Consider the following 26,678-nt stretch of genomic DNA (forward strand, 5'->3'; position numbering starts at 1 on the left):
AGTGCAGCTAAGAAACAGTTTAGAGAAAATTTAACGGGATTCAGATTATATCCATTCTGTCCTCTCTGCCCTGAGAGTAATAATCCCATATGGGTCCCAGTCCTCCCCAATGGTTTTCCCATCTCTGGTGGAAGAGTCCTTTTACAAAGTGGCATGTTTGGCTGCTGCTTTAGAGATCCTCCTGTGCCTTCTTCTTCTTCTTGGCTTTTTCTTCTTGAATTATAGGGGGGTTTGTTGCCTCTCGCTGTAGATAGCTAATAAAATCACTTAATTCACGGCCACCCTGAAAACAGAAAGATTACTCTGAAAATTTAACCTTTTAAAGAACCCTGGATTTTTTTTCCCCAATAGGAAGACTTTTGAGTTTATAAAAGCACGTTAGCAACCACATACATTGACTATGAAACTGAAGTTTCCAGTTAAGTAAAATTTAAAGAACTGAATATGTATGTGTATGTGTGTATCTGTGGGGAGATGAGACAACGCACTTACTTCGTATTTCTTTGGGTTTAGCTTCTTGTTGGCTGGAGAGAAGTAGATGGTAGGAAAACTGGGTAAAAAAAAAAAAAAAAAGTGAACTCATTTTCAGATTCCAGGGTAAGTCCAACATATACTTCCCCAATAACTTTCTGGGAATAACTTCTCTTCGTGATTTCTATTTCTGACCAGATACCACTCTCTATCAGTGCTCACAAATCTGTGGCAGTCATGTGGACCCTTGCAGCAGAACTCTAAGCCAAAAAGGCATCTGGTTCCATGTTCAAGTGCAGTAAGGGATCCACTCCCTAAACTATGCCCAATAAATGGTTTGCAAGCTTACTTTTTCCTATCAATTGCCTAGACACTTTTATTAGCTTTTAATCTACTTACCCTCTGACTTCATATGGAGAAGGCACATCATTGGCTGTAGCATCCATCTTGGCTATGATAATATTTGGGTCTTTTCTGAGCTGTTAATAAAAAAGGTTAAAACTTTAAAGTTTCGGGGCGCCTGGGTGGCGCAGTCGGTTAAGCGTCCGACTTCAGCCAGGTCACGATCTCGCGGTCTGGGAGTTCGAGCCCCGCGTCGGGCTCTGGGCTGATGGCTCAGAGCCTGGAGCCTGTTTCCGATTCTGTGTCTCCCTCTCTCTCTGCCCCTCCCCCGTTCATTCTCTGTCTCTCTCTGTCCCAAAAATAAATAAACGCTGAAAAAAAAAAAAAAAATTAAAAAAAAAAAAAAAACTTTAAAGTTTCTGGTGACCAAGGGACACTTAGTCATATCAACACTTAAAATAACCTCATTTTTAAACACCTGGATAAGTTCTGCTCCAGTAGGAAGTGTAGTGACACTTTACATAATATCTAGCTTTCCAAAGGCATCCCTTTTATCTCTTGGTTTCTACATATTAAGACTCTGTTTATAGCTACCTTCAAAATTACCTGACTTCCATAAGACATTACAAGGGAAACATAATGGATTCATACACGCCATTACCAAAATTCAGAAGCCTGGATACTTTTAACCACAATCTAGATTGAGTCTGAGGAGTGGAATATCAAAAACAGGTATCTGAGGCACTGCACAGGCTAGAGACACTAGCGGGTCAGCCAGGAGAAAATAAAGAGTAGACAGCTGAAAAAAAAAAAAATCTACCAGGACACAGGTACTGAATTAATTAGGGTAACTAGCCAATGCTGAATTATGTGTCAACTTCCCAACTCAAAATTTATCTTCAGAATATGGTTCAGACTTACCTTCTCTCCCAGTTCTTTATACTTAGGCTCCAGATTCTTACAGTGACCACACCAAGGAGCGTAAAATTCAATCAGCACATCTTTATTTTCATCATTCACTATTTCATCAAAATTCTCTGCTACCACTACCTGGAATACACCAAAGATTCTCTAGTTGGTAAGGCAAGATGGAGAATAAAAATTCACCACATGCTGTATTTGTTTCTGCACCTAAACCCTATCAAAATGTGCTGTGTTGTCCCTGAAAATATGTCATTGCAACCCAAATAGCATCTACAGACTATATTAAAGATGTTTCTGACCATTTTCCAGAAACAAACTCATTCCCAGGTCTGTCACCTGTCAAACTTTGTTCAGTAAGTCATAGGAAATAAGTGCTACCCAACCCTTCCTTAATCTCAAAGCAACAATCTCAAAACTATTCTTAGAGGTTAGCTTGCTCTACCCTGAAGAGTAACTTAGTTCTAATCTGAGGCACCTGGGTGACTCAGTCGGTTAAGTGTCTGACTCTGGATATCAGCTCAGGTCATGATCTCATGGCCATGAGCCTGAGCCTCGCATTGGGCTCCATGCTCAGGGGAGCTTGGGATTCTCTCTCTCCCTTTCTCTCTCTGCCGCTTCCCCACTTGTGCACATTCTCTCTCAAAATAAATTCTATGAAGATTTTATACTCTTGCCCCTTGAGCATCATGAGCTCTGCCAATGCTTATTTTATGACTCAGGGAGAGGAGGACAAACAAAACCAAAAACATGACAGCCAACAAGGTCTTCACTTAGACAAAGCATTTTTGGAATATGAGAAACGAAAAGAAGGGGCACCTGGATGGCTCAGTCGGTTAAGAAATGAGGAGAGTCAATTATATCTCAATAAAACTAAGATCGGGGGACAATGAGGAGAGGCAGCTGCTTAGAGCCTTGGTGAAGCTATGGGCACCTCACCTTTACTGGCCCTTCATTGCTCTCTGGGATGGGCTCAGACTTCAGGTATCTCTTCAGGTTGCCATCAAAATAATCCTGCAGGAATCTTTCAAGAGCCTTGCCATCACGTCTGCAATTGAAAGATAAGGGTCAGGTTTGTTAATCTTCTATTGAGAGGATTAAAAACAATTTTTTAGTTTCATATTCTAGCTCCAGTTTCAAGGTTAGAAACTGGAAGTTAAAAACAGGAGGACCTTATCTCTCAATATGCAGATCTACTGACTGAACAAAAAACCCAACCACCTCCTATATTTGTAGCATATTCTTTGTGAATCAGAAAGGTCAGAGATGGAAGAAAACACTGGTTTTCTGGAAAGTCGCTTCTGCAGAAGAACCAGGTCAGGTCTTTTTTGCTCTGAAAAATACCACCTATTTACAGTATCTTGTTTTACTGATTTCCTCACAAGGAAGACTTTTCTCTCCAAGTCTCAGAGAGTGAAAAGTCCTAATTTTCTGGGGTTTTAAGATATTTCCATTCCCTGAGTTCACTTTAGGCCAGTAAGTATTCAAAGAAGAAAAGACATTTTACAGGGATGAGAGGGGGTTGCAATGGTTTGAAATTACATCAATCTCAAAGAGACCATTCAATGTTCTCGATGTACTATTTTTAATGGCAAGGTAGAAACAATCATGTAAGTATTCCAAGCTGCCATCCTTTTGCTAATTTTCAGAATTTATTAAGGATTGTGATCCTTAAAGTCCCTAAAATTAACTAAGAAAAATGACAATCATACGTCTTGGCTAGAAGACCTATCTTCACATTCTAACGTTCTTCTTTATAAATTCTCAGCAGCGTAAAAGGCTTTACATTTCTTTGCAGAATCCACCCCCAAACCCACATTAACTTGTAACTCACGAGAACTCCTCCTGCATGACAAACTTCTCTCCTTTTGCAGTTCTGATAGCAACAACAGGAATATCTCCAGCAGTGCTTTCCAAGCCAAAATCAGAAAGTTCATGGCTAAAGGTTTTGCGGCTAGCTACAGCAAAGCTGAGTTTGTTTCCAGCATCTAGGAATTTCTTTGCTACCATCATCACTCTGTGGGAAATAAGACATATTTACACCAAGATTTATACCATGGTGGTAAACCACTTCTGAAATCAAGAAGCTAGAAACCAAAGACTAAATTTTACAGTCCACCAGCCCTCTGGAATCAGTCTAAACTACATTCTTGGCCACTGACACAGAATCATGGTACACTGTTAGGTCTTACTGAATTTCACTGCCAAACTGGTGGTACCAAATAGTCCATTCCCAATGAATCTTGTTATACTGTAATATAACTAAAATATTGCAGGCATAACGACTGATCTGAAAAGAAAATTTATAAGGGTAAAATGCTCTAAGAATCTTGATGGGCAAATAGGCACAATATTTTAAACAAATTCTAGATCACATTTGCATTTTTACTGGGAGGTTAGGAATCAACTATGTCACAGGCAAAGGAATACCTATGGAAGATATGCCCAACAGATTATGTAAATAGTTTATGTTATTTGTCCTTAACAGCTTTAAATGTGGTTTTCGGGAGCCAACTCCTCCCATTCTAACTGGCTGTGACATCATACACTGTAAGAGGATATTTAGAAGAAAGTGTTTACATATTAGGCAAACTTGTTTATGAAAGGGAAAAATTATCCTTATTACCTGTTTCTCCAGTAGTTGGAACCTTTGGCATTCTTTTCATAGTCCACATCATAGTAAGCCACAAGTAAGTCCTTCCCCTGCATCAAATCTTTATTGTCTTCTGTCATGTGAGGGCAGATACCAAAACTGAAATAAATAATCCATTATCAAATCTGGCAGGTTCAGCTAGGTTATGGAATTATCACAAAGTAACTGATAGCACTTAGAAAAGCAAAAGAAAATTCAACATAAAGAAAAGTACAGAACAATATACCCTCTAAGAGTTCTAGGTTCCACACATTACTGCTTTAATATAAACTTCAACTATTATTGTTCAATCATTTGAATGAGGCTATTTAATCCAAAACGTGGGTCTGCTTAATAAGTGAGGTAAGCAAACTAAAATGAAGCCAAGAAATCCCAACCAAGGTACTCACATGTTTTCTTGGATAAATTTTTTAATCTTGCCACTGGTCATTTTCTGTTCTACATATGCCACAGTCTTGTCCTCAAATTTGTTCATCAGATGTGAAGGACGGAACAAGGTGATACCCCTTAAAAAGAAGGTATTAGTAGGTAGGCAGCAGGAGAACAGTCTTCAATCTTTTATTTAAAGCTCAGACCATCTACTCTTGCTGCTTTTACTGTCACCATTTAAGCACATAAGGACTCTTTTCTGGGACCACAGACTTGGCAACATGACCACAGACTTGGCTAACCACCTTAATCTCAAGTGCAATAATTGGATATAGTTTAATAAACCTTGAGTTGGAAAGTTAGGAGACTGTGGTTCTAATTCTAGCCCCACCATGACCAATGGAATCCTTTTGGGCTTCAGTTTTTCCATCAATGCAAAAAGGGATTTAAGGGGGTTAGAGTAGAGGATTAATTTCCAAACCTTTAAAAATAGTAACAGAACCCAACTTACCCCCAAATTCCAAGATGCACAATAAAGCAGAGCTTGCTCTTACTGGAAGGTAACTTGCCCTGCTTTCCCACATAGAGAATTATTTCACTACAGAAAATACCTTTAAGATTCCTTCCAGCTGAAAAATTCCAAAGGTGGGTATACGATTATAAGTAATGTTTAGCTTGAGTTCATCCTGTCCTAGACTTCTCTATCCCAATAAACAAAGTTTTACCAATTTTTTTCTTGCTGGTACTATTTTGCCCCTCTACCTAAACCAGCTTTCCTCACTCCACTGAACACTTGAAACAAATTCCTTCTTTAATTTCTAAGCTCGTTCAGCTAAAACTAAACCCCAATTTGGTCTGAGTCACAGGTTTATATCAAGTATCACCTTTCCCAGAAAATACCACTATTTTAACTACTAATCTCTCACCTCTAGGTGCACCGTCATTCATTCCTCCTCTCCACGCTGCACGTACACCCACACAGAATTTTATCACTTGTTTTTGGCTAGGTGTCAGCACCTTTATTAGAATTTTTTTTTTTTAATGTTTATTTTTGAGACAGAGAGAGAGAGAGAGAGACAGAGTGCAAGCAGGGTAGGGGCAGAGAGAGGGAGACACAGAATCTGAAGCAGGCTCCAAGCTGTGAGCTGTCAGCACAGAGCCCAACACAAGGCTCGAACTCACAAACCACAAGATCATGACCTGAACCGAAGTCAGATACTTAACTAAGCCACCCAGGCACCCCTAGGTGTCAGCACCTTTAATTCCTTATATCCCACTCTCACTCTTCCAGTATTAACCACAGACTTTATGTTAATTAAAACACAGGCATTTTATAGCACACAGGGAAACTACATAACAAAAGGGAACCTAATACAAACATGCTGGGCAAACAAAAATGTGAACAGGGCTAAAATTTGTTTTTTTTTTAGTGTAGTTACAAACTTCAGAGCAGTGATTCCCCCCAAAATAGAAATCCAACAGTTCCAAATACACTCTTTAATGATGTTATGACCTTGGTGTACACCTGATGACCTTAAGACCCCTTTCATGTAAGGTCTTCTCAGTAAGACTTCTAATCAGAAGCTGATAGGCCACTTTAAAGGCAGCCACAATAAATACATCTATGGTTAACAGACTAATGGGTGAAGTGCTTAATGACCCACAGGTGGCTCCACATTCATTTACAGACCTGGTATGTCTTAATCTAGAAGTCAGTCAAGCTTACAACTTTGCATCTAGACTTTCTAGGTTCAAATCCTAGTTCTGACATTTACCTACTGTGAAGCTAGGGAAATTAACCTCTTTGAATACTTTCTCCTCTATAAAATGAGGATAATAACAGATGTGTCTCACCAGTTGTTGGGAAGATTAAGTGAGTTAACAGTAAATGGCACATAGTAAACACTACATAGTTTGTTAAATATAAATCAATAACACTAGCTCTTGGCACACCTTTCTTCTTTATATGCTCACCCTGAGTGATATCTTCTAGTCTCATGGTTTCAGTAATTATTTACGTGTGCTTGATCCATAAATGTTTATCTCTAGTTCAGAACCTTTCCTGAATTCTAGTCTCAATCATCCAATTGTCTACTGGATCTTCACTACATGGTTGTCTCAAAAACTTCACACTTACTGTGCCAAAAGGAACTCATCATCATTCCCTTCATATTTAAATTTGTTACTATTCATCTTTCCTAGCTCGATGATAACTATGGTTGACCCAGTCATCCAAGTTTTTAAAAACCTAGACTCAACTCTAGACTTTCCTCTTTTCACACATGGCTAGGGACTAAATCCTATTGTTTATATTTTCTATACTCTCTCCTTCTTCTCCATGACCGTTATGCTGCCTTAATTTAGTCTCTTAGAGATCACACTTAGTTTAGACTCTAACTCCCTTGCCATTTCTCCCCCTTCAAACCATCATCACATGGGTTCCAGCAACTTTTCTTCTGAAATACAAAATCACATTACTCACCAGCTCAAAGCCTTTAATGGCTCTGAAATTCTAAAAGATAAAATCAAAATTCTTTTGTGTGTACTTGGGGCACATGGGTGGCCCAGTTGGTTAAGCATTCAACTTCGGCTCAGGTCATGATCCTGCAGTTCTTGAGTTTGAGCCCCGCATCAGGCTCTGTGCTGACAGCTCAGAGCCTGGAGCCTGCTTCAGATTCTGTGTCTCCCTCTCTCTCTGCCCCTCCCCCGCTTGCATTATGCCTCTCTCAAAAATAAAAAATAAACAGTAAAAAAAATTGTTTTTAATTCTTTTGTATGCATTTCCAAAGTCTTCTATAATTTGGTTTCTGATCTTTCACTATGACATCATTTACAAACGATACTCCAGCAGTACTACAGATCTCAACATTCCTAAATTATTTCATTACCTGGGGCCTTCACTCCTGCTGCTCTATCTGGTATAAATTTTTCTTTAAATCTAGAATAATTTTTATTCCAACTGCCAAAACTTATCTTTCAAAATATACCTCAAGAATTATGTCCTCTATGAAGTTTTTTCTTTTCCTTTTCTTAAAAGTTTATTTATTTATTCATTCATTCATTCATTCATTTATTTAGAGAGGGAGAAGGAGGGGTGAAAGGGAATGGGAAAGGACAGAGAGAGGGAGAGAGAGAATCCCAAGCAGTATCCACACTGTCAGCGCAGAGCCCAACCCAGGGCTCAGTCTCACGAACTGTGAGATCATGACCTGAGCTGAAATCAAGAGCAAGATGCTTAACCAACTGAGCCACTCAGGTTCCCCAGAAGTTTTTTCTGATACTACTCCCCACCATCAAAGAAAAAAAATCACTCCCTCTGTTCTTCCCACATGCCCTGAATATGTCTATAACACTTGACACTTGCCCACTTGACACTTACATTTTTTACATATTCACTGTCTCCCTCTACTAGATGGACCTCAAAGGCAGCAATAGTTTCTAGCAGTTGGCTTAATGCCTAGCAAGTGTTCAGTAAATCTTTTGGGCCTAAAAATCACCAGTTCACACAATTAGTATTTGGTACAGAAATCTACAAAGATAGTCAACTCAGTCACTTACTCTCCATTATCATCATATTTGTTCACCAGAGACTCCACATTGGTGTGTGCAAATCGGTAGTTATCCCTCAAGTTGCTGGCTGCTTTTAGAAACTCAGAGTGAGCATCACTGAATAAATCCTTGAAAAAACCTGCACAAAAAGTGTCAAACACCAGGAAGAAACAGTATTGAAACATATTCAAACTTAAAAATTTTTTTTCATAACCTTAATTCTATTTACAAATAAGCCAAGTGAGATAGACAAGAGGACTAGGCCTGCTTTGCCATGACTACCTAGGATATTTGACAAAATAACTTAAGAGAATTTTCCCCCTACCCTTTAAAAAATTGTTGTCCAAGGGAGTCAAGGGAGAGAATTTGTCAGAGTTCAGGTCTTATTATTATTATTTTTTAATGTTTATTTTTGAGAGAGACAGAGCACAAACAGAGGAGGGGCAGAGAGAGAGGGAGACAGAAGCCGAAGCAGGCTGCAGGCTCCAAGCTGTCAGCACAGAGCCCGATGTGGGGCTCGAACCCATGAACTGTGATATCATGACCTGAGCTGAAGTCAGATGCTCAACCGACTAAGCACCCAGGCACCCCAAAAAACCTACCTGTTTCTTAAATGTCTGCTTATAGTTAACGCTTTGGAAATATACAGAATCAATAATATCTAGACGGTAAGAAGTAGCTTTTAATCAAATTTAAATTATAAACCATCTTCTACTGCCAGAAAGTTAAGTTTTATTATAATAAGACTGAGAGAAGCACAGTTATATGTTTAAATTCATTTTTTAAGTCAAATGTATTACACATTAATTTAAAACAAAACAAAGAACACTCCAGATGTAGAATGTGTTTAGTTCGTTCAAGTTGTTTTAAGGATAAAATGAGATACCACAACACCTGAGAAAGCAAAAGTTGCTGTATAAATATACACAGATCCTAGCAATTTAATCTCAAGAACTAAATCCCCTACTACTGTGAAAACAGGTTTATTATTTACTAGTGTCCTCCCACCTTAAAACATTATTTTCACTCTTAACTACTCTATTGAGTTTAAATCTCAGAATTTGAGATGTTATAGAAAAAGGTGTTTTCCTATTTTGGGTGTTTAATTGAAATTAAATCTTTATTTGTAAGAACACAAAGCCACTCAAATAAAACCAATTTTTTCCACATTATAGTGATGCTGACCTAAATCTATGAGGTGTTTTTCAAGTGCCCTTGAGGTTTCCTAAACTGTTTTAACTTTGTCGTTTACTCAGATATTAGAGGGTTTTTGAAACCGAGTTGATGATTTTGTTGTATAATCAAATATTTGCTACTTACCCACCACAGAAGCATCTTTATCACTAATGAACTTCTCAAATTCTTCCTCAGTCCTGAGAGGAACAGAAGCTGGTCCAGCCTGCTTCTTCAGGTGGCTGACAATTCCATCTTAAAAGATAAGACGAAAGATTATACCAACACAAATTTCTAATTTTTGAGAAGGCAATCATTCACATATTCAAAGTTCAAAAAGAGGGAGCCTGGCCAGACAGAGAAGCATGCGATTCTTGACCTCAGGGCTTGGGGCACCTGGGTCGCTCAGTCAGTTGAGTGTCCAACTTCAGATCAGGTCATGATCTCACGGTTCATGAGTTTGAGCCCCACGTTGGGCTCACTGCTGTCAGTGCAAAGCCCACTTCGGATTCCCTGTTCCCCTGCCACCCCTGCTTGCACTCTCTCTCTCAAAATAAGTAAAACATTCAAAAAAATAAATTAAAAAAATATTTTAATAAAAAGATAAAATCTTAAAAAAAAGTTCAAAAGGATACACAATGAAAAGTTTTCTTCCTTTGTCTTTAGTTACCCAGTTTCCTCCCTATAGGATGTTTCAGTTTTTTGTCTATATATTATGCATAAACAAGCAATTACATATTTTTTCTTTCTTTTCTCCCCAAATGGCAGCATATGCATAGGCTCTTTTGTATTTTCTTGTCATTTAATATAATTTAAAGATAATTTATGCCAAAATACATAAAAAGCTAGCTACCTCAGTCTTTTTTATAGCTGTGTAGAGTTTCACTGCATGGATGTACTATAATTTATTTTACTAGACACAAATGATAGACATTTGTTTCCAGTTTCTTGCTGTTATAAATGATCCTGCAATAAACAACCTTGTATTAATGTCACTTTGCACATGATTGAATAGATCTGTAGGTTAAATTCCTAGAAGCAGATTCACTGGATCAAAGAGTACATGAATTTATAATGGTTAAACTACCCCCTCAAAGAGACTGTACGTATTTATAGCCCGTACCCAGAATGTATTGGATGTATTAGTGTTTTATAACAGTAAATCTAACGTTGCCTTTGTCGATGTTATTCACTCTGCCTAGAACATTCTTTCCCCAGATATCCTCCTGGCTCCCTTTCTCATCTCCTTTAGGTCTTTACTCAAATGTCATCTTCTCAATGATGCTCTCCCTGATCATCCCATTGTAAACTAAAACCTATTCAACCTCCAACACTCCTAAACTCCTGTCCCTGGCTTTATATTTCTCTACAGCACCTTTTACCCATCTAATTAATACTCTGTCCTTATTATTTTCATCTATCTCTCCCCACTACAAAGTAAATTCCAAATGCATAAGGATGCTTGTCTGTTTTGCTCAGTGATATATACCTAGCTCTAGGATAACTTAGCAGTTAAGTCTGAGAAACATCCACTTTGCAAATAAAGTAAGCAAATATCTCTTATTCTCAAGTAGCAGAGTCACTTGTAGCCTTACATTTTAAAGGCAGAAAATGCAAAAAAACAAAAACAAAACAAAAACCAAGCAGAAGATGCAGTGACTTGGCTAGCCTGTGTAAGAGTTTAACTATATATAGGTGAAATTATCCCATGTATAGGATCCACCTACACCACACTTCCCTACTGAGGTGAAATGGGCTAGATAAGTAAAACAGTTTAGAAAACACAAAAAAATCATCTTATCCCTTAAGCCTAGTTGACAGACCATTAATCTACTTTCTTCTGGGGTCCATTAAAACCATTCATAGGCTCACAATGCCCAGAGGCTAAACAGGCAGTGCTCCTCCTCCATAATATTCTACCTCTTGCACCTCCTTTCTCTTCTTCCCTTTTTTTTTCTAATTTTTTTTTTTTTAAACATTTATTTATTTTTGAGACAGAGACACAGCATGAGCAGGGGAGGGTCAGAGAGAGAGGGAGACACAGAATCTGAAACAGGCTCCAGGCTCTGAGCTGTCAGCACAGAGCCCAACGCGGGGCTCGAACTCACGGACCGCGAGATCATGACCTGAGCTGAAGTCGGCCGCTTAACCGACTGAGCCACCCAGGTGCCCCTTTTTTCTAATTTTTTTTAGTGTTTATTTATTTTCGAGAGAGACAGGGACAGAATGTGAGTGGGTTAGGGGCAGAGAGAGGGAGACACAGTATCCGAACCAGGCTCCAGGCTCTGAGCTGTCAGCACAGAGCCTGATGCGGGGATAGAACTCACAAACTGTGAGATCATGACCTGAGCCTAAGTCGGATGCTCAACCACTGAGCCACCCAGGCACCCCTCACCCCCTTTCTCTTCTAAGTACTCTCTTCTAAGTACTGAGACACTACACTGTTTAACCCTTTCAATACAAAATAGTCTGTATTTTTTCTAATGTTTTTTCCTTCTCTTTCCAGTCACAGACTTTTTTGTCCCTTTTAAATGTTTTCCTCAACTCACATAGGAGGGGTTGCATCAAAAGATTAATTGAAATTGAATATATTTATTTAGCCTTCAAGAGGATCATTATTACTACATCATGATATAAATTATAAAGAACATTAACCTGGGGCTATGATGAGAAATGTTACTTTTCTCCTAAGAATTTAAAATTCTTTGGAAGGTAAAATGGGAGTACGGAGCAACCACATTAAGCAGGAGAGCAAAGAGCATAATTTGTAGAGGAGTACATGAACAAGTAATAAATTCTAAGTACCAAACATCTGACCTCCTAGTCAGATCCTGAGAAATTCTCAAATTTAAGAAATCTAGGTTATAGCCCAAATGAGAATAGCTGACCAGTGGCAGTCTAATTGGGTTCACTTATAACTTAGTTAGGACCTGTTCAAGTTCACAAAAACATTTCAATATTTCTAACTGCAAATTCTACCCTAAATTAAGTGAATAAAATCTGAAAGGTAGCATGGATTCTTTGTTAACACTTTTTACCTCAGGAAAAAATTTTTGTTTCCTTCTGTGCTTAGACATACCAAATTTAAAGTGTTAGCTAAATGACCTCAGTTGAGGGGCGCCTGGGTGGCTCAGCTGGTTAAGCGTCCGACTTCGGCTCAGGTCATGATCTCACGGTCCGTGAGTTCGAGCCCTGTGTCAGGCTCTGTGCTGACAGCTCAGAGCCTGGAGCCTGCTTCAGATTCTGTGTCTCCCTCTCTCTCTGACCCTCCCCCATTCATGCTCTGTCTCTCTGTCTCAAAAATAAATAAACATTAAAAAAAAAAATTTAAAAAAAATGACCTCAGTTGAGCTGAAATATTTACTCATGCATTCAACAAAGAGTTACTGAGTATCTACTAGATGTGAGAAAACTTAGGTGCTGAAGACAAAGTAGTAAATAAACAAAGGTCTCTGCTTTCCTAGAGCTTACAGTGTAAGTAAATCTCCAAGTAAGTCACCAAATAATAAATAAAATCTCCAAATAAACAATTAAAAATATAATAACTGGCACTATATAGAGAATTAAGAAGTTGATGTCTTAAGAAAATGACTGGGTGGCTACCTTAGGTCTGGTGGCCTGGGAAAGCCTCTGGGAGGTGAAATTCAAGCCAGGATCTCCATGACAAAAAGGAGCAAGCCATGCAAACATAGCAGAAGATCATTTTGGGTTGTGAACAAAACCAGTGCAAAGGTCCTAATAAGGTGAAACAATCTTGAGATGATAGGAGAGTTAGGCAGCAGCCATGTTATGTAGAGCTTTGTATATAAGTAACCATCACGCATACTGAAGAAATTCCATCTCCCTAAAATACCCAACTGAATCCCTTTTTTCTCTTAGCTTTCCATCATGAAAAGGTAAAATTTGCATGTTTATTTGATAGACAAAGACAAAACTGTCCAAAATATTTTTTCTTCATCAATTATAGGCCCTATACTGGACTTCAAGCTGTATTACAAAGTTATAATCATCAAGACAGTATGTTACTGACACAAGAACAGACACTCAGATCAATGGAACAGAACAGAGAACCCAGAAATGGACCCACAAACGTATGGCCAACTCATCTTTGACAAAGCAGGAAAGAATATCCAATGGAATAAAGACAGTCTCTTCAGCAAGTGGTGCTGGGAAAACTGGACAGCAACATGCAGAAAAATGAACGTGGAGGGGCGCCTGGGTGGCGCAGTCGGTTGAGCGTCCGACTTCAGCCAGGTCACGATCTCGCGGTCCGGGAGTTCGAGCCCCGCGTCAGGCTCTGGGCTGATGGCTCAGAGCCTGGAGCCTGTTTCCGATTCTGTGTCTCCCTCTCTCTCTGCCCCTCGCCCATTCATGCTCTGTCTCTCTCTGTCCCAAAAATAAATAAACGTTGAAAAAAAAAATTAAAAAAAAAAAAAAATTAAAAAAAAAAAAAAAAAATGAACGTGGACCACTGTCTTACAGCATACATAAAAATAAACTCAAAATGGATGAAAGACCTAAATGTAAGACAGGAAGCCATCAAAATCCTTGAGGAGAAAGCAGGCAAAAACCTCTTTAACCTTGGCCGCAGCAACTTCTTATTGAACAGGTCTCCGGAGGGAAACAAAAGCAAAAATGAACTAATGGGACCTCATCAAAATAAAAAGCTTCTGCACAGCAAAGGAAACAATCAGCAAAACTAAAAGGCAACTGACAGAATGGGAGAAGATATTTGCAAATGACCTATCAGATAAAGGGTTAGTATCCAAAATCTATAAAGAACTTACCAAATTCAACACCCAAAAAACAAATAATCCAGTGAACAAATGAGCAAAAGACATGAATGGACACTTCTCCAAAGAAAACATCCAGATGGCCAACTGACACATGAAAAAATGCTCAACATCACTCATCATCAGGGAAATACAAATCAGAACCACAACGAGACACCACCTCACACCTGTCAGAATGGCTAACATTAACAACTCAGGCAACAACAGATGTTGACGAGGATGGAGAGAAAGGGGAACCCTTTTGCACTGCTGGTGGGAATGCAAACTGGTGCAGCCACTCTGGAAAACAGTATGGAGGTTCCTCAAAAAATTAAAAATAGAACTATCCTACGACCTGGCAATTGCACTACTAGGTATTTATCTGAGGAATACAGGTATGCTGTTTCAAAGGGACACATGCACCCCAATGTTTATAGCAGCACTATCAACAATAGCCAAAGTATGGAAAGAGCCCAAATGTCCATCGACAGATGAATGGATAAAGAAAATGTGGTATACTGGGACGCCTGGGTGGCTCAGTCGGTTAAGCGTTCGACTTCGGCTCAGGTCATGATCTCACGGTTTGTGAGTTTGAGCCCCGTGTCAGGCTCTGTGCTGACAGCTTGGAGCCTGAAGCCTGCTTCAGATTCTGTGTCTCCTTCTCTATCTGCCCCTCCCCAACTTGTTCTCTGTCTGTGTCTCTCAAAAAATAAATAAATGTTAAAAAAAAATTAAAAAAAAATAAAAAGACGTGGTATATATACACAATGGAGTATTACTCGGTAATCAAAAAGAATGAAATCTTGCCATTTGGAACTACCTAAGAGAAATAAGTCAGAGAAAGACAAGTATCATATGACTTCATATGAGGACTTTAAGACATAGAACAGATGAACAGAAGGGAAGAGAAGCAAAAATAATATAAAAACAGGGAGGGAGACAAAACATAAGATACTCTTAAATATGGAGAACAGAGTGTTACTGGAGGGGTTGTGGGAGTGGGGGATGGGCTAAACGGGTAAGGGGCATTAAGGAATCTACTCCTGAAATCAGTGTTGCACTATATGCTAACTTGGATGTAAATTTAAAAAATAAATTAAATAAAAATAAAAGAATATTGTAGGAACAACCATAAAAAAATAAAAAATAATAGGCTCTATAGGATCCAGTCCCTATTTGCCTTTCAAACTTCATTTGTCATCTATGCTAATTATACTCCAGCCACATGGTCTTTTCTGTCCCTTGAACACATCAAGCTCAGTTATACCTTAGGGCCTTTTTGTATACCTTAGAGTCTTCCCTCTGCTTGGAAGGCTTTGGCCCAGATCTCAAGGCTAGCTCATTCCTATCATTCATGTCTCAGCTCAAAAGTTACATCTGATAACTCTGATGATGTGGTACTCCCAAACCCAATCACTATCATATGGTTTTATTTTTCTCCTTTTAAAAAAAAAAATTTAATGTTTTTTTCTAATTTTTTTTTAACGTTTATTTATTTTTGAGACAGAGAGAGACAGAGCATGAACGGGGGAGGATCAGAGAGAGAGAGGGAGACACAGAATCTGAAACAGGCTCCAGGCTCTGAGCTGTCAGCACAGAGCCTGACGTGGGGCTCATACTCATGAACTGCAAGATCATGACCTGAGGCGAAGTCGGACGCTTAACCAACTAAGGCACCCAGGCGCCCCAATGTTTTTTTTTAAATCTTTGATGGGGGGGAGGGGAAGCACAGGCACGTGTCAGTGGCGGAGGGGCAGAGAGAGGGGAACAGAGGACCCAAAGCAGGATCTGTGTTGACAACAGAGAGCAGGATGTGGGGCTAGAATTCACGAATCATGATCATGACCTGAGCCAAAGTTGGACACTTAACCGACTGGGTCACCCAGGTGCCCCTAATTTTCCCCTTTAATGCTCTTATCACAAATTAAATTTATCTTATCCATATATATTGACATAATTTTTTCATTGTGATAAAATATACATAATAACATTTTTAATTCATTTTTTAAAAAAGAGAGTATGTGTGTGAGCGGGGGAGGGGCAGGAGAGGGAGATAATCTCTGCACTGAGCATGGAGCCCGACGTGGGGCTCAATACCAGGAACCTGGGCTCATGACCTGAACCAAAATCAAGAGTCATATGCTTAACCAACTGTGCCACCCAGGTGCCCCATCTTAACCATTTTTAAGTGTACAGTTCTGTGGCATTAAGTACACTCACATCATTGTACAACCACTCTCCAGTACTCTTGTTATCTTGCAAAAGTAAAACTCTACTCATTAAAAAAAAAAAAAACCTCTACATTTTCTTCACCCCACAGTCCTTGAGAACTATTCTATTTTCTGTCCCTACGAATTTTACTATACTAGGAACTTCATAAAAGTTGGCATGTCATGGTATTTATCTTTCTGTGATTGGTTTATCTCACCGAGCATGTCTTCAAGGTTCATCCCTGTTACAGCACATGTCAGAACTTCATTTTCTGAGGCTGAATGATATTCCACTGTATTATATATGCTTATTATATAATGCTTTATATTATACATGCTTTGTATATAATTATTAATAATATACCACATTTTTTAGGTTGAGTCATCCAGTGATGCCACACTTGGGTTGCTTCCACCTTTTTGCTATCGTGAATAATGCAGCTCTAAACACAGGTGCACATATGTACCTTCAAGACCCTGCTCTTAATTCTTTTGGGTATATATCCAGAAGTAGAATTGTTAGATCACACAGTAATTCTATTTTTTTCAGGAATTTTCATATTGTTTTCCATAGCAGCTATAGCATTTTATATTCATACTAACAGTACGCAATGGTTCCAATATCTTTGCATCTTCATTGACACTTGTTATTTTCTCTGTGTGTGTGTTTTTTTTTTAATTTTTTTTTAAATGTTTTATTTATTTTTGAGACAGAGAGAGACAGAGCATGAACAGGGAGGGGCAGAGAGAGAGGGAGACACAATCCGAAGCAGGCTCCAGGCTCTGAGCTGTCAGCACAGAGCCCAACGCAGGGCTCGAACTCACGAACCGTGAGATCATGACCTGAGCCGAAGACGGACGCTTAACCTACTGAGCCACCCAGGCGCCCCTCTGTGTGTGTGTTTTTGATAGTAGCCATCCTAACGGATGTGAAGTAGTTATCTCTATATATTTTTAAACTTGTTTGTTGCCCTTTTCTCTTCATTTCCCAGAATGTAAGCACCATTAGAGTAGGAACCTTGTCTGTTTTGTTTATCAACAAATACAGAGCACCTACTATACCTAGAATATCTGGCACCGAGGAAGTATTCAAAAAATATGTCAAATGAGAAACTGCATAGTAGACCTCCTAATTCAAGTTCAAGTATTTTCTTTTTTTTTTTAATGTTTATTTTTGAGAGAGAGAGAGAGAGACAGTGTGTGAGTGGGGGAGGGGTAGAGAGAGATGGAGACAGAATCCGAAGCAGGCGCCAAGCTTCGAGCTGTCAGCACAGAGTCCAACGTGGGACTCAAACTCACGAACTGTGAGATCATGACTGAGCTGGAGTCAGACACTTAACTGACTGAGCTACCCAGGCGCCCCCAAGTTCAAGTATTTCCTATATTACTTATATAATGTTCATTTAGAGAAGTCTTTTTTAGATACCAAACTGACCTCTTAGGAGGATTTTTTAAGACTGAAAGTTATGTTATATAGAAAAATATCATGTTCCCACTACAAAAAAGAGAGCACTTAACAAATTCAGTTTCCAGAATGTAATCCAAAATTCTTACCGGCAGTCCTGGGCCCATCATAAGCACCAGCTTCTTCACCATCTCTAAATATCTTCAGGGTTGGATATCCACTGACTCCATACTTATTACAGGTGTTCGTGTTAGCAGTACAATCAACCTAAAGATTAAAATACATGAACCATCTGTTATCCAGATGCCTGTTGCAGGCTCCTCCTATATTCCCCCAATACTAAGACTGGTCAAATCATAAAAGGATCAAGCAATTCTTCGTATACATGCCACGGAGTATTAGATTTTAAGGGCAGACTGGTGCTGGGCTAGCTGGATCAGAACCACTTAAAGAATTCATTAAAATTTAGATTGCTGGACTTCCTACAAAATGCACAAATGACTATTTAAAATCTGACTTCGAAGTCTCTATTGTTTATAGCAGTGGTCTCGGCCTTTTTTCTGCCTTAGAGGGAGCGCCTGTCAGCTGAGCATCCGACTTCAGCTCAAGTCATGATCTTGTGATTCATGACTTCAAGCACCACATCAGGCTCACTGCTGTCAGTGCAAAGCCTGCTTCGGATCTTCTGTCCCCCTCTCTCTGCCCCTCCCCTGACTGCACTGTCTCAAAAATAGGTAATCATTAAAAAAAAAATACATGCGGGATAAATCACTTAAATTACTAATAGCATCTTACTTTGATAATGATGATTATCAAGGGGATGTATGGATGTACCCTTTGGGGGGAGGTGGAGTACAATTTAATTTGGCAAATCATCTAGAGTTTTTTTAGCAAAGGTGTCAATACTTAATATGCTAGTTTGAATATGGGCTGACCTATAACAAGACAGATCTAGTGAGGCCTATTAAGAAGAAGGAAAACAACTCCTATCTATTTAACCACTTACTCTAAAGTAGGTTATGCATTAGGCACTTTGCATATGTTATTTCATTTACTCTTCACAAGACCTGAAGTATGGTCCCAATAACATAAACTGAGGTTTAAAAGTAATGTGTCCATAGTAACACAGGCTATAGCCACACAAGACAGGAATTAAATCATGACTCAACTTTTTTCCCCCTATGGCAAATCGCCATAGAAACATCAGGATCAAAAGCAATTTCCAAAAACAGTTGTATATATGCATGAACTATTTATTTGAGACTGGCCAAGATGTGAGCTTTTACAGTGGAGCAACTATGGGTTTGCTGTAATAATGGCCAAACTCTAGAAGCATTATTTTGATTGCAAAAGCAAATACCGAGTTTATAGCTGACCAGTTAGTTACATACTTATAGCACCTTGTCATTTTCCTATTCCAGTCACTGTGAATATCATAAGGTAGTTTAGGGAACTCATTTATTTAATAATTTTTCTGTAACCTTGACTACTATATTTTACTCTCTATATTTGCCCCTTAAGTCTTATTTACCATATACTTTACTTCTTATGCCAGTAATTCCCTTAGTTTCACTACTTTTAATCTTTTAAAACCAAAATTAATACAATAGTTGTGTATTTGCCCAGAAACTAGTGTTCTCTCTTCTTAGCACCTAAGAGTAAAGAAAATGAATGTTAATTTTATAAACTATTATTTAAAATAATTAATTTTCTTTAATGAAGAATCTGTCTATACTCACCTTTGCTAATGGGACTATTCCTTTTAATCTGGTTGCTGCAGCTTCATACTCAGGGGCAAGCCTCTTGCAGTGTCCACACCTATATAAATATAACAAAAAAACAAAACAAAAACCCAAATTCTTAGTTTAATCCTTCAAGATTGTCAACATTTCTCTAGGAAAAATCTCAAACTATAATACTACTTTTGAACTAGTAGCTGCTTCCAAAAGCGAAAATATCACCTGAACAACATTCATTACTAATAGAGTAACCAGAGTTCTCACAAGGTAAAGGTACGATCCCTAACCTGAGTTTGACTCTGTAGGACTGGCTCAGTTCAGAGCAGCCATCTATTTTCTTCTCAATTAAAAGTATAACTGAGGGGCACCTGGGTGGCTCAGTCAGTTAAGTATCCGACTCTTTATTCTGGCTTAGGTCATGATCCCATGGTCATGGGATTGAGCCATGCATTGGGCTCCACACTGAGCACGGAGCCTGCTTGCCTGCTTAACATTCTCTCTCTCCGTCTGCCCCTCTCCCCTGCTCATGTGTGCTCTCTCTTTAAAAAAAAAAAAAAAAAAAAAAAGAAAAAAAAAAGAGAGCCCTGAAAACTACAGTCAGAATTACAACCCACATTAAAGAGGGAAAGAAAGGGCTCAAGCCTTTCAAAGTAATTAATGAAGATAAAATGATGGGCAAGACATGAGCAATTCCATCCCTGGTAGTATTTCCCAAAGGAAGGTACATTTTTTTCCCCCTTGGGAAATCAGCACAGTGGTTCTTAAAAATAGAGTGATTGAAAACTTGTATATAAGGTTTCAAGTATGGTATTAACTCTTTAAGACTTAATCACCATCAAGTACTTTTTCTCCATTCCTTCAACAGGAATCCCTTTGTCCAGAAACCCAGTTTGAGGGGGTAGCAGAATGAGGCCCAAAAGGCACTCATTTTCTATAAATAGATACTTGAGCAGCTGTTGGGGAGCCTCTTTTTCTTATCAACCAAGTTTCAACACAGCATTAGAATGACATACTTAAGATGCCAAGTCCCATTTTTACAGCTACACAATTCATCTGACTGTAAGAACTGATGAGGATAAAGCACTGTCAGAATATTTTCTCAGAGGGCCATCAGAAACACCTGCTCCTATGCCTGGGAAGTCCTAACAGTCCCTCGGGCACACTGTATATGCAACAGGGGGAGAGGGAGACATTTCTCCTCAGGATGTACCTAGTACCAACTATAAATCATCTCTTCAAAACCCAGTGGGCTGCACAGGCCCTTTGAGAAGGTACAGTAGTTCTGTAACCTCCCCATAGAGAGCAAAAACAGAATTAGAAAACAGAAGGAAACGTGGAAAACACTTAACCTGATAGATTTCAGAGCCAATACTCTCAAAATTTATTTTATTAATTGATGGATAAATAACTTGGAAGCATTTTACCCCTAAAACTTGTTTAAAACATCTGACTTTGGCTCAGGTCATGAGCTCATGGTTCATGGGTTCAAGCCCTGCATTGGGCTCTGTACTGCCAGTGCTTGGGATTCTCTCTCTCCTTCTCTCGCTCTTAAAAATAAATAAACTTAAAAGAAAAAAAAGACTGTAATATTAGATGTTGCTTAGTGTCACATATTTACTAAAAGTATGATAAATGATAAACACCAAAGTTAGGATAGGGGAGTACATAAGATGGGGAAGGGATGTACCAGAGGCTTTGACTATACTGGCTTTAATTTTTATTTTTATTTTTATTTTATTTTTTTTTTTTATATGAAGTTTATTGACAAATTGGTTTCCATACAACACCCAGTGCTCATCCCAAAAGGTGCCCTCCTCAATACCCATCACCCACCCGCCCCTCCCTCCCACCCCCCATCAACCCTCAGTTTGTTCTCAGTTTTTAACAGTCTCTTATGCTTTGGCTCTCTCCCACTCTAACGTCCTTTTTTTTTTTTTTTTTCCTTCCCCTCCCCCATGGGTTCCTGTTAAGTTTCTCAGGATCCACATAAGAGTGAAAACATATGGTATCTGTCTTTCTCTGTATGGCTTATTTCACTTAGCATCACACTCTCCAGTTCCATCCACGTTGCTACAAAAGGCCATATTTCATTTTTTCTCATTGCCACGTAGTATTCCATTGTGTATATAAACCACAATTTCTTTATCCATTCATCAGTTGATGGACATTTAGGCTCTTTCCATAATTTGGCTATTGTTGAGAGTGCTGCTATAAACATCGGGGTACAAGTGCCCCTATGCATCAGTACTCCTGTATCCCTTGGGTAGATTCCTAGCAGTGCTATTGCTGGGTCATAGGGTAGGTCTATTTTTAATTTTCTGAGGAACCTCCACACTGCTTTCCAGAGCGGCTGCACCAATTTGCATTCCCACCAACAGTGCAAGAGGGTTCCCGTTTCTCCACATCCTCTCCAGCATCTATAGTCTCCTGATTTGTTCATTTTGGCCACTCTGACTGGCGTTGGCTTTAATTTTTAGACTGGGTGGTGAATAAATGGTATTCCCTATATTTCATGGATGCATATTTTACTGTATCTGAAATTGGCATGTGCCCTGCAATCATTGTCATAATTTCAATGGTAGCATTTCCTTCTTTGTGAGACATAAAATAAAGATTCCTCTCACAATCAGTGGCATCTTAGATGTGTCTGAAATATGGTATTACTCATTACATTTTCTGTATTCCTTTTATTTATTAAAAAAAAAATTTTTTTAACATTTATTCATTTTTGGAGACAGACAGAGCATGAGCGGGAAAGGGGCAGAGAGAGGGAGACACAGAATCCAAAGCAGGCTCCAGGCTCTGAGCTGTCAGCACAGAGCCCGACGCAGGGCTCGAACTCACGAACTGTGAAATCATGACCTGAGTTGAAGTCGGATGGTCAACCTACTGAGCCACCCAGGCGCTCCTCTGTATTCCTTTTATATTGCATAATTCACGTACCTGGACTGTAATGAAAATATATAAGTTCTAACTAATCTAATAAAATAAACAATTTATCTGAGAAATTCAGGCTTTTGGGAACATAGTAAGAGTTCCAAGATGGGAAAAAAAATTGTTAAAGGGAGCGAGAATTGGATCTGGGCCTTTAAGGATTTAATGCTTCAGCTAGGACCTGTCCTGGGGTATTTTAGATAAGGGGAATAGTAGAGCAAAGGTAAAACTACTAGTGAAAATGATACATTTAGAGAACTGCAAGGGTTTTTTTGTTGTTGTTGAGATAATGTGTTATTTGTATTAAGAATACATCAGCCAGCAATATATAGAAAGAAAGGGGGAAAGTACAGATAAGAATAAAAGCCACCTAGAAGATAATATATTTCACATGACAGACACTGAAACTTGGACCAGAGTGACAGCAATGAGAATATAAAAAAGAGAAGAGAGATTTCTGTTGAATATGCAATTATCAAGAAGGCTGAGGCAACAGATTTAGGAATAGTTTCACCTCAACCATCTGAAAACATTTGAAGAGAAAAAATAGCATGAAATAATTAGACCAGACCGGTGGGTCTCAACACACAAACTCACAAACACAGATGCATATAAAAAATATCCATGGGGGGTGCATTAGAAAAATTGTATGCTTGGGCCCCACCCTGGGACTCTACTGAATGATTCCTCCAGCAATCTGGGAGGAAACCAGGGGTATGGGGAGGTATGTAAGCGGCAAGGTTGCAACTGAAACCCACTGCCCTTAGTACTGGCTGCATCCATAAGGTCATCAAATGCCCCCAAGGAAGGACCTGTTTAACGAATTCCAAAGAGACTGGAGGAGACTGCCTTCTTCAAATTCATGAGGAATGGAATTCAGGTGGAGTTTGAAGGTGAACATCAAGATTAACCACTACTTCTTTCACCCAACCCTAGACAGTATTAAAACACAAACAATTCCATCACCTTCAGGGATGGTATCTAGCAGTTAATAATAAATCCCCACATATATTCACTCAGCAATCATTATTTCCTTTGATAAAGGTCTCTGACAGAAAAACTGATGTAGTCCTTTCCCTGTCTGGAAGGGGTGATATTAGGTGTATTATTAGGTCCCAAGAGAAAGGCAGGAGCAACCAGTTAGTTGTTCAAGGAAAAAGTAACTTTTGAGCTAAATCTTTTTGAAAAGACCAATTTGGGGTGGGCAGGTATACCAGGAATTCCAAATAAAGGAATCGGCATGTACAAAAAAATATTCCATTTTATGCTATCCATATGGGCTTTTTCTGTATGTACTCCAGAAATGCTGTATATCAAATATCATTGAATGCTACCGTCCTAGATGGCAAGGCACAAATCTACAACATAAGTAGATGTTGAGGACTTAAAACTTAATGCTGATCAGTAAGTTTTCAGAAAATATCAATAAATTTTCAGATATTATCACATTTAAATAGTGCTATTTATTTCCCCAGAGAAATCTGGATACTCCCATTCTTACAAGCTACAGACAATTAACTCCATAATGGAAATATCAGTCTATAAACTCAACCGCAAAGAAATCTTTCACTTTCACTACAAAATGAAAGTGCAAAAAATACCCAAAAACAAAGGAGATGAAAAACTTGCTCAAAATAGGTCAATTTAGTTTCAATAAGGATTCTTTAACTGTTCCTATCTAACTTGTGAGCTAGCTCTCTTGATCTGTACACAGGAATACAGCAGTCAGAAAATATTTCCAGCTGAAGTATTAATAAATAAAAAGTTGAATGTGAAGAAATAAGGACATGGTCAACACTAGACTTCCTTGATTCCAAATTAGTCATTCAGAAAACTGATCCTTCCTGCCAGCATTGTGGAGGATGACCTTACCTTCTAGACCAATTAAAAGCAAACACCACAGCAGAGATCCACCCAATTTGGGGGATAATTTAGTGCATGACAGGATATGCAGTTTTTAGGGAAGCAGATACAACAATTTAAATTAGGAAAGAATACCTTCAATCAAAAAAAAACCAAAAACCAAAATCTGCTTTAAACTAATAGTCTCATAGCCCACTATTCTGCAGTAATTCACTCTATGTTGACCCCTGTAGTCACAGAAGCACCACCCAATTCTGATTACAACCCCATCCTGTCACTCTAAGTACAGTTACACCCCTTCAAAGTTAACCGCATGGTTAATTGATTGTGAAGAGCTGTTTCTAAGGGAGAATGTGACTTCTGGAGATGTATAAAGAGCACATATGATTTGTAATCAGTACTACCAGTTAACCACAAGGATGTCCTGGACACAAAATCTGTTGCCTCTAACACATCTTTCTGGTTCAGGTGGTCTTCATTACAGGACTTTACCCTCAGCAGGTCAGCCGAGTCCTTGCTGAGTGAAGAACCAGTCAGAAGTTACACACCAACTTTGTTTTACTGACACTTTTGAATACAATTCGTTTTTAACTAATGGTATTGTGTCAGGAGGAGATAAAAAATCAAGTACTGTAATTAGTATGGATATATTGAGCCATCCCAAGTTTTAAATTAATCATGGCTCTCTGTGGGAAAGATCTGGGAGTTTAAAAACAAACGAAAACATTCCGGTCTACTTGGCCAGAAATCCTATTTGCTGTCTCTCCCTACCCCCAACTTTTTGAGTTAGTTGTATCCTAAGGAATTTACACCCTTGTTCAGTTATATCACCCTCAAGTGGACTATTTCTCCCCACAGTGGTTACTTTCTCACTGGAGTCTTTCACGGCATTTTTCAGAAATTCTAATTAAAATTAACACTTCAGACAGATTCTGATGAAATGTTTCTTTTTACCTACTTTTTTTTTTGGATGGGATTCTGCTGGTGCTGAGATGTGATCAGCTTAATAAAGAAAGTGTGCACCATGCGATGGGACAAAATAACTGCCTGCCTCAAGAAAGCACTTATGACCATTCTGCAGCCACTGAGTGACCTTGGCTAGAAACCAATGGCTGCGGGGCGTGGGGCAAGAAGAAAGGAAGTGCTCTGGGGGCCCAGGGCCTCTGCACTTGGTGAAACGTTCGCTTCCAGCATAAGGCCTTGGGATGCCTCATTTGTAGGACGCAGAGCATTAACACTGACTCACCCAGAAACTGTAAAGATACCAATCTAAGCGGGGTAGGAGGTGGTTAAACCTTCTGCAAATAGGAAGTGCCGCAAGAGCACGGAGGTAAGGATGTGGCCCTGCGTGAATGGGGCCTTCGGGTTTCCTTCCCGGATCTTGTTCCTAGGCGATCAGCACCGACTTCTCTCTCAGCAAGGCAGCGCGGCCCCCCGGGGGTGGGAAATTTGCCGGCTGCAGCGAGGCCTGCTGGAATGGTGGGAGGGCGCCGGCGCTGCGTAGGCCCAACCGTTCCCGCGCCTTCGCCCCCGGCCCAGCCCGGCTCTCCCTCCCATCCACGCCCCGGCTTAGTGGCCTCACCAAGGGGCGAAGAACTCGACGAGCATGAGGCCCGCAGAACCCGTGTCCGAGATGCGACTCTCGAAGTTGTCGTCAGTGAGTTCCAGCACGTCGGAGGCGGCGGCGAGACGGGCCGTGGCGAATAGCAGCGCCACGCCCGGGAACAGGGCTCGGCAGCGAGGGCGCATGGCGACGAGGTGAGGTTGGGGGCGGCCGGGAGGGTCGGGGCTCGGCGGGGACTGCAAAGGCCGGCCGCGACCACGCACCTTCTGCTTGCGCTCGTGCGTCTGGCCCAGGCGGACCTGCAGCCGGAGGTCCCAACCCCCCAGCCCGGCTCGGGCCGCAGTGTGGCAGCCTCCGATTGGCTGCGTGGCGCCTGCGTCGGGCGGGCGGGACCAGCTGGTAACCGCCGAGTGGCCGGAGCGCGGGGCGGGGCTGAGGCGGCGGGTTCCCGGGCTGACCGGGCTGGCCGGGGGCCTGGGCTGGGGGCCGGGGGCCGGGGGCTGGGCCTGGGCCTGGGGTTGGGCCCGCGGCGAGCCAGACCTTAGGGAGCAAGTGGGGTAGAGTGGGGCGGGGCAGGGCCGAACTGGAAATGGGGCGCTGCAGAGCTGGGAACCGACCCTGATCTCGTCTTGCGTGGGGAGAGCCGAGTTCAGAGGGCGCGGGAGGCGGAGACGTGAAGTCAGGGCTGAGTGGGCGGAAAAGAGCCTGGGCTG

General features: G+C 40.1%; 1 protein-coding gene across 1 annotated transcript; it reads right to left on the bottom strand.

Moving 5' to 3' along the window:
- Positions 1-151: 151 nt before the first annotated feature.
- PDIA3 (protein disulfide isomerase family A member 3) lies at positions 152-26,272 on the bottom strand. The gene is made up of 13 exons (XM_047075181.1): positions 25,984-26,272; positions 19,605-19,683; positions 18,015-18,132; positions 9,626-9,733; positions 8,315-8,444; positions 4,777-4,893; positions 4,361-4,486; positions 3,569-3,751; positions 2,674-2,782; positions 1,735-1,863; positions 871-950; positions 493-550; positions 152-283 (listed from the first exon to the last, which is right to left on the bottom strand). The coding sequence occupies exons 1-13, from the start codon at positions 26,148-26,150 to the stop codon at positions 170-172; spliced, it is 1,518 nt and encodes a 505-aa protein (XP_046931137.1). The 5' UTR covers positions 26,151-26,272; the 3' UTR covers positions 152-169.
- Positions 26,273-26,678: the final 406 nt, after the last annotated feature.

The sequence above is a fragment of the Lynx rufus genome, unplaced genomic scaffold (assembly GCF_022079265.1).
Source record: "Lynx rufus isolate CCGP_SWC_20201006 ecotype Redwood Valley unplaced genomic scaffold, mLynRuf1.p SCAF_13, whole genome shotgun sequence".
Classification (NCBI taxonomy): domain Eukaryota; kingdom Metazoa; phylum Chordata; class Mammalia; order Carnivora; family Felidae; genus Lynx; species Lynx rufus.

Excerpts from the sequence above, each read along its gene's own strand:
- PDIA3 (XM_047075181.1), bottom strand. The coding sequence starts at position 26,150 with ATGCGCCCTCGCTGCCGAGCCCTGTTCCCGGGCGTGGCGCTGCTATTC. Across the intron at positions 3,752-4,360 it reads TCCAACTACTGGAGAAACAG|AGTGATGATGGTAGCAAAGA; the intron begins GTAATAAGGATA and ends TATTTCCCACAG. Across the intron at positions 1,864-2,673 it reads GCAATGAAGGGCCAGTAAAG|GTAGTGGTAGCAGAGAATTT; the intron begins GTGAGGTGCCCA and ends GGTGTATTCCAG.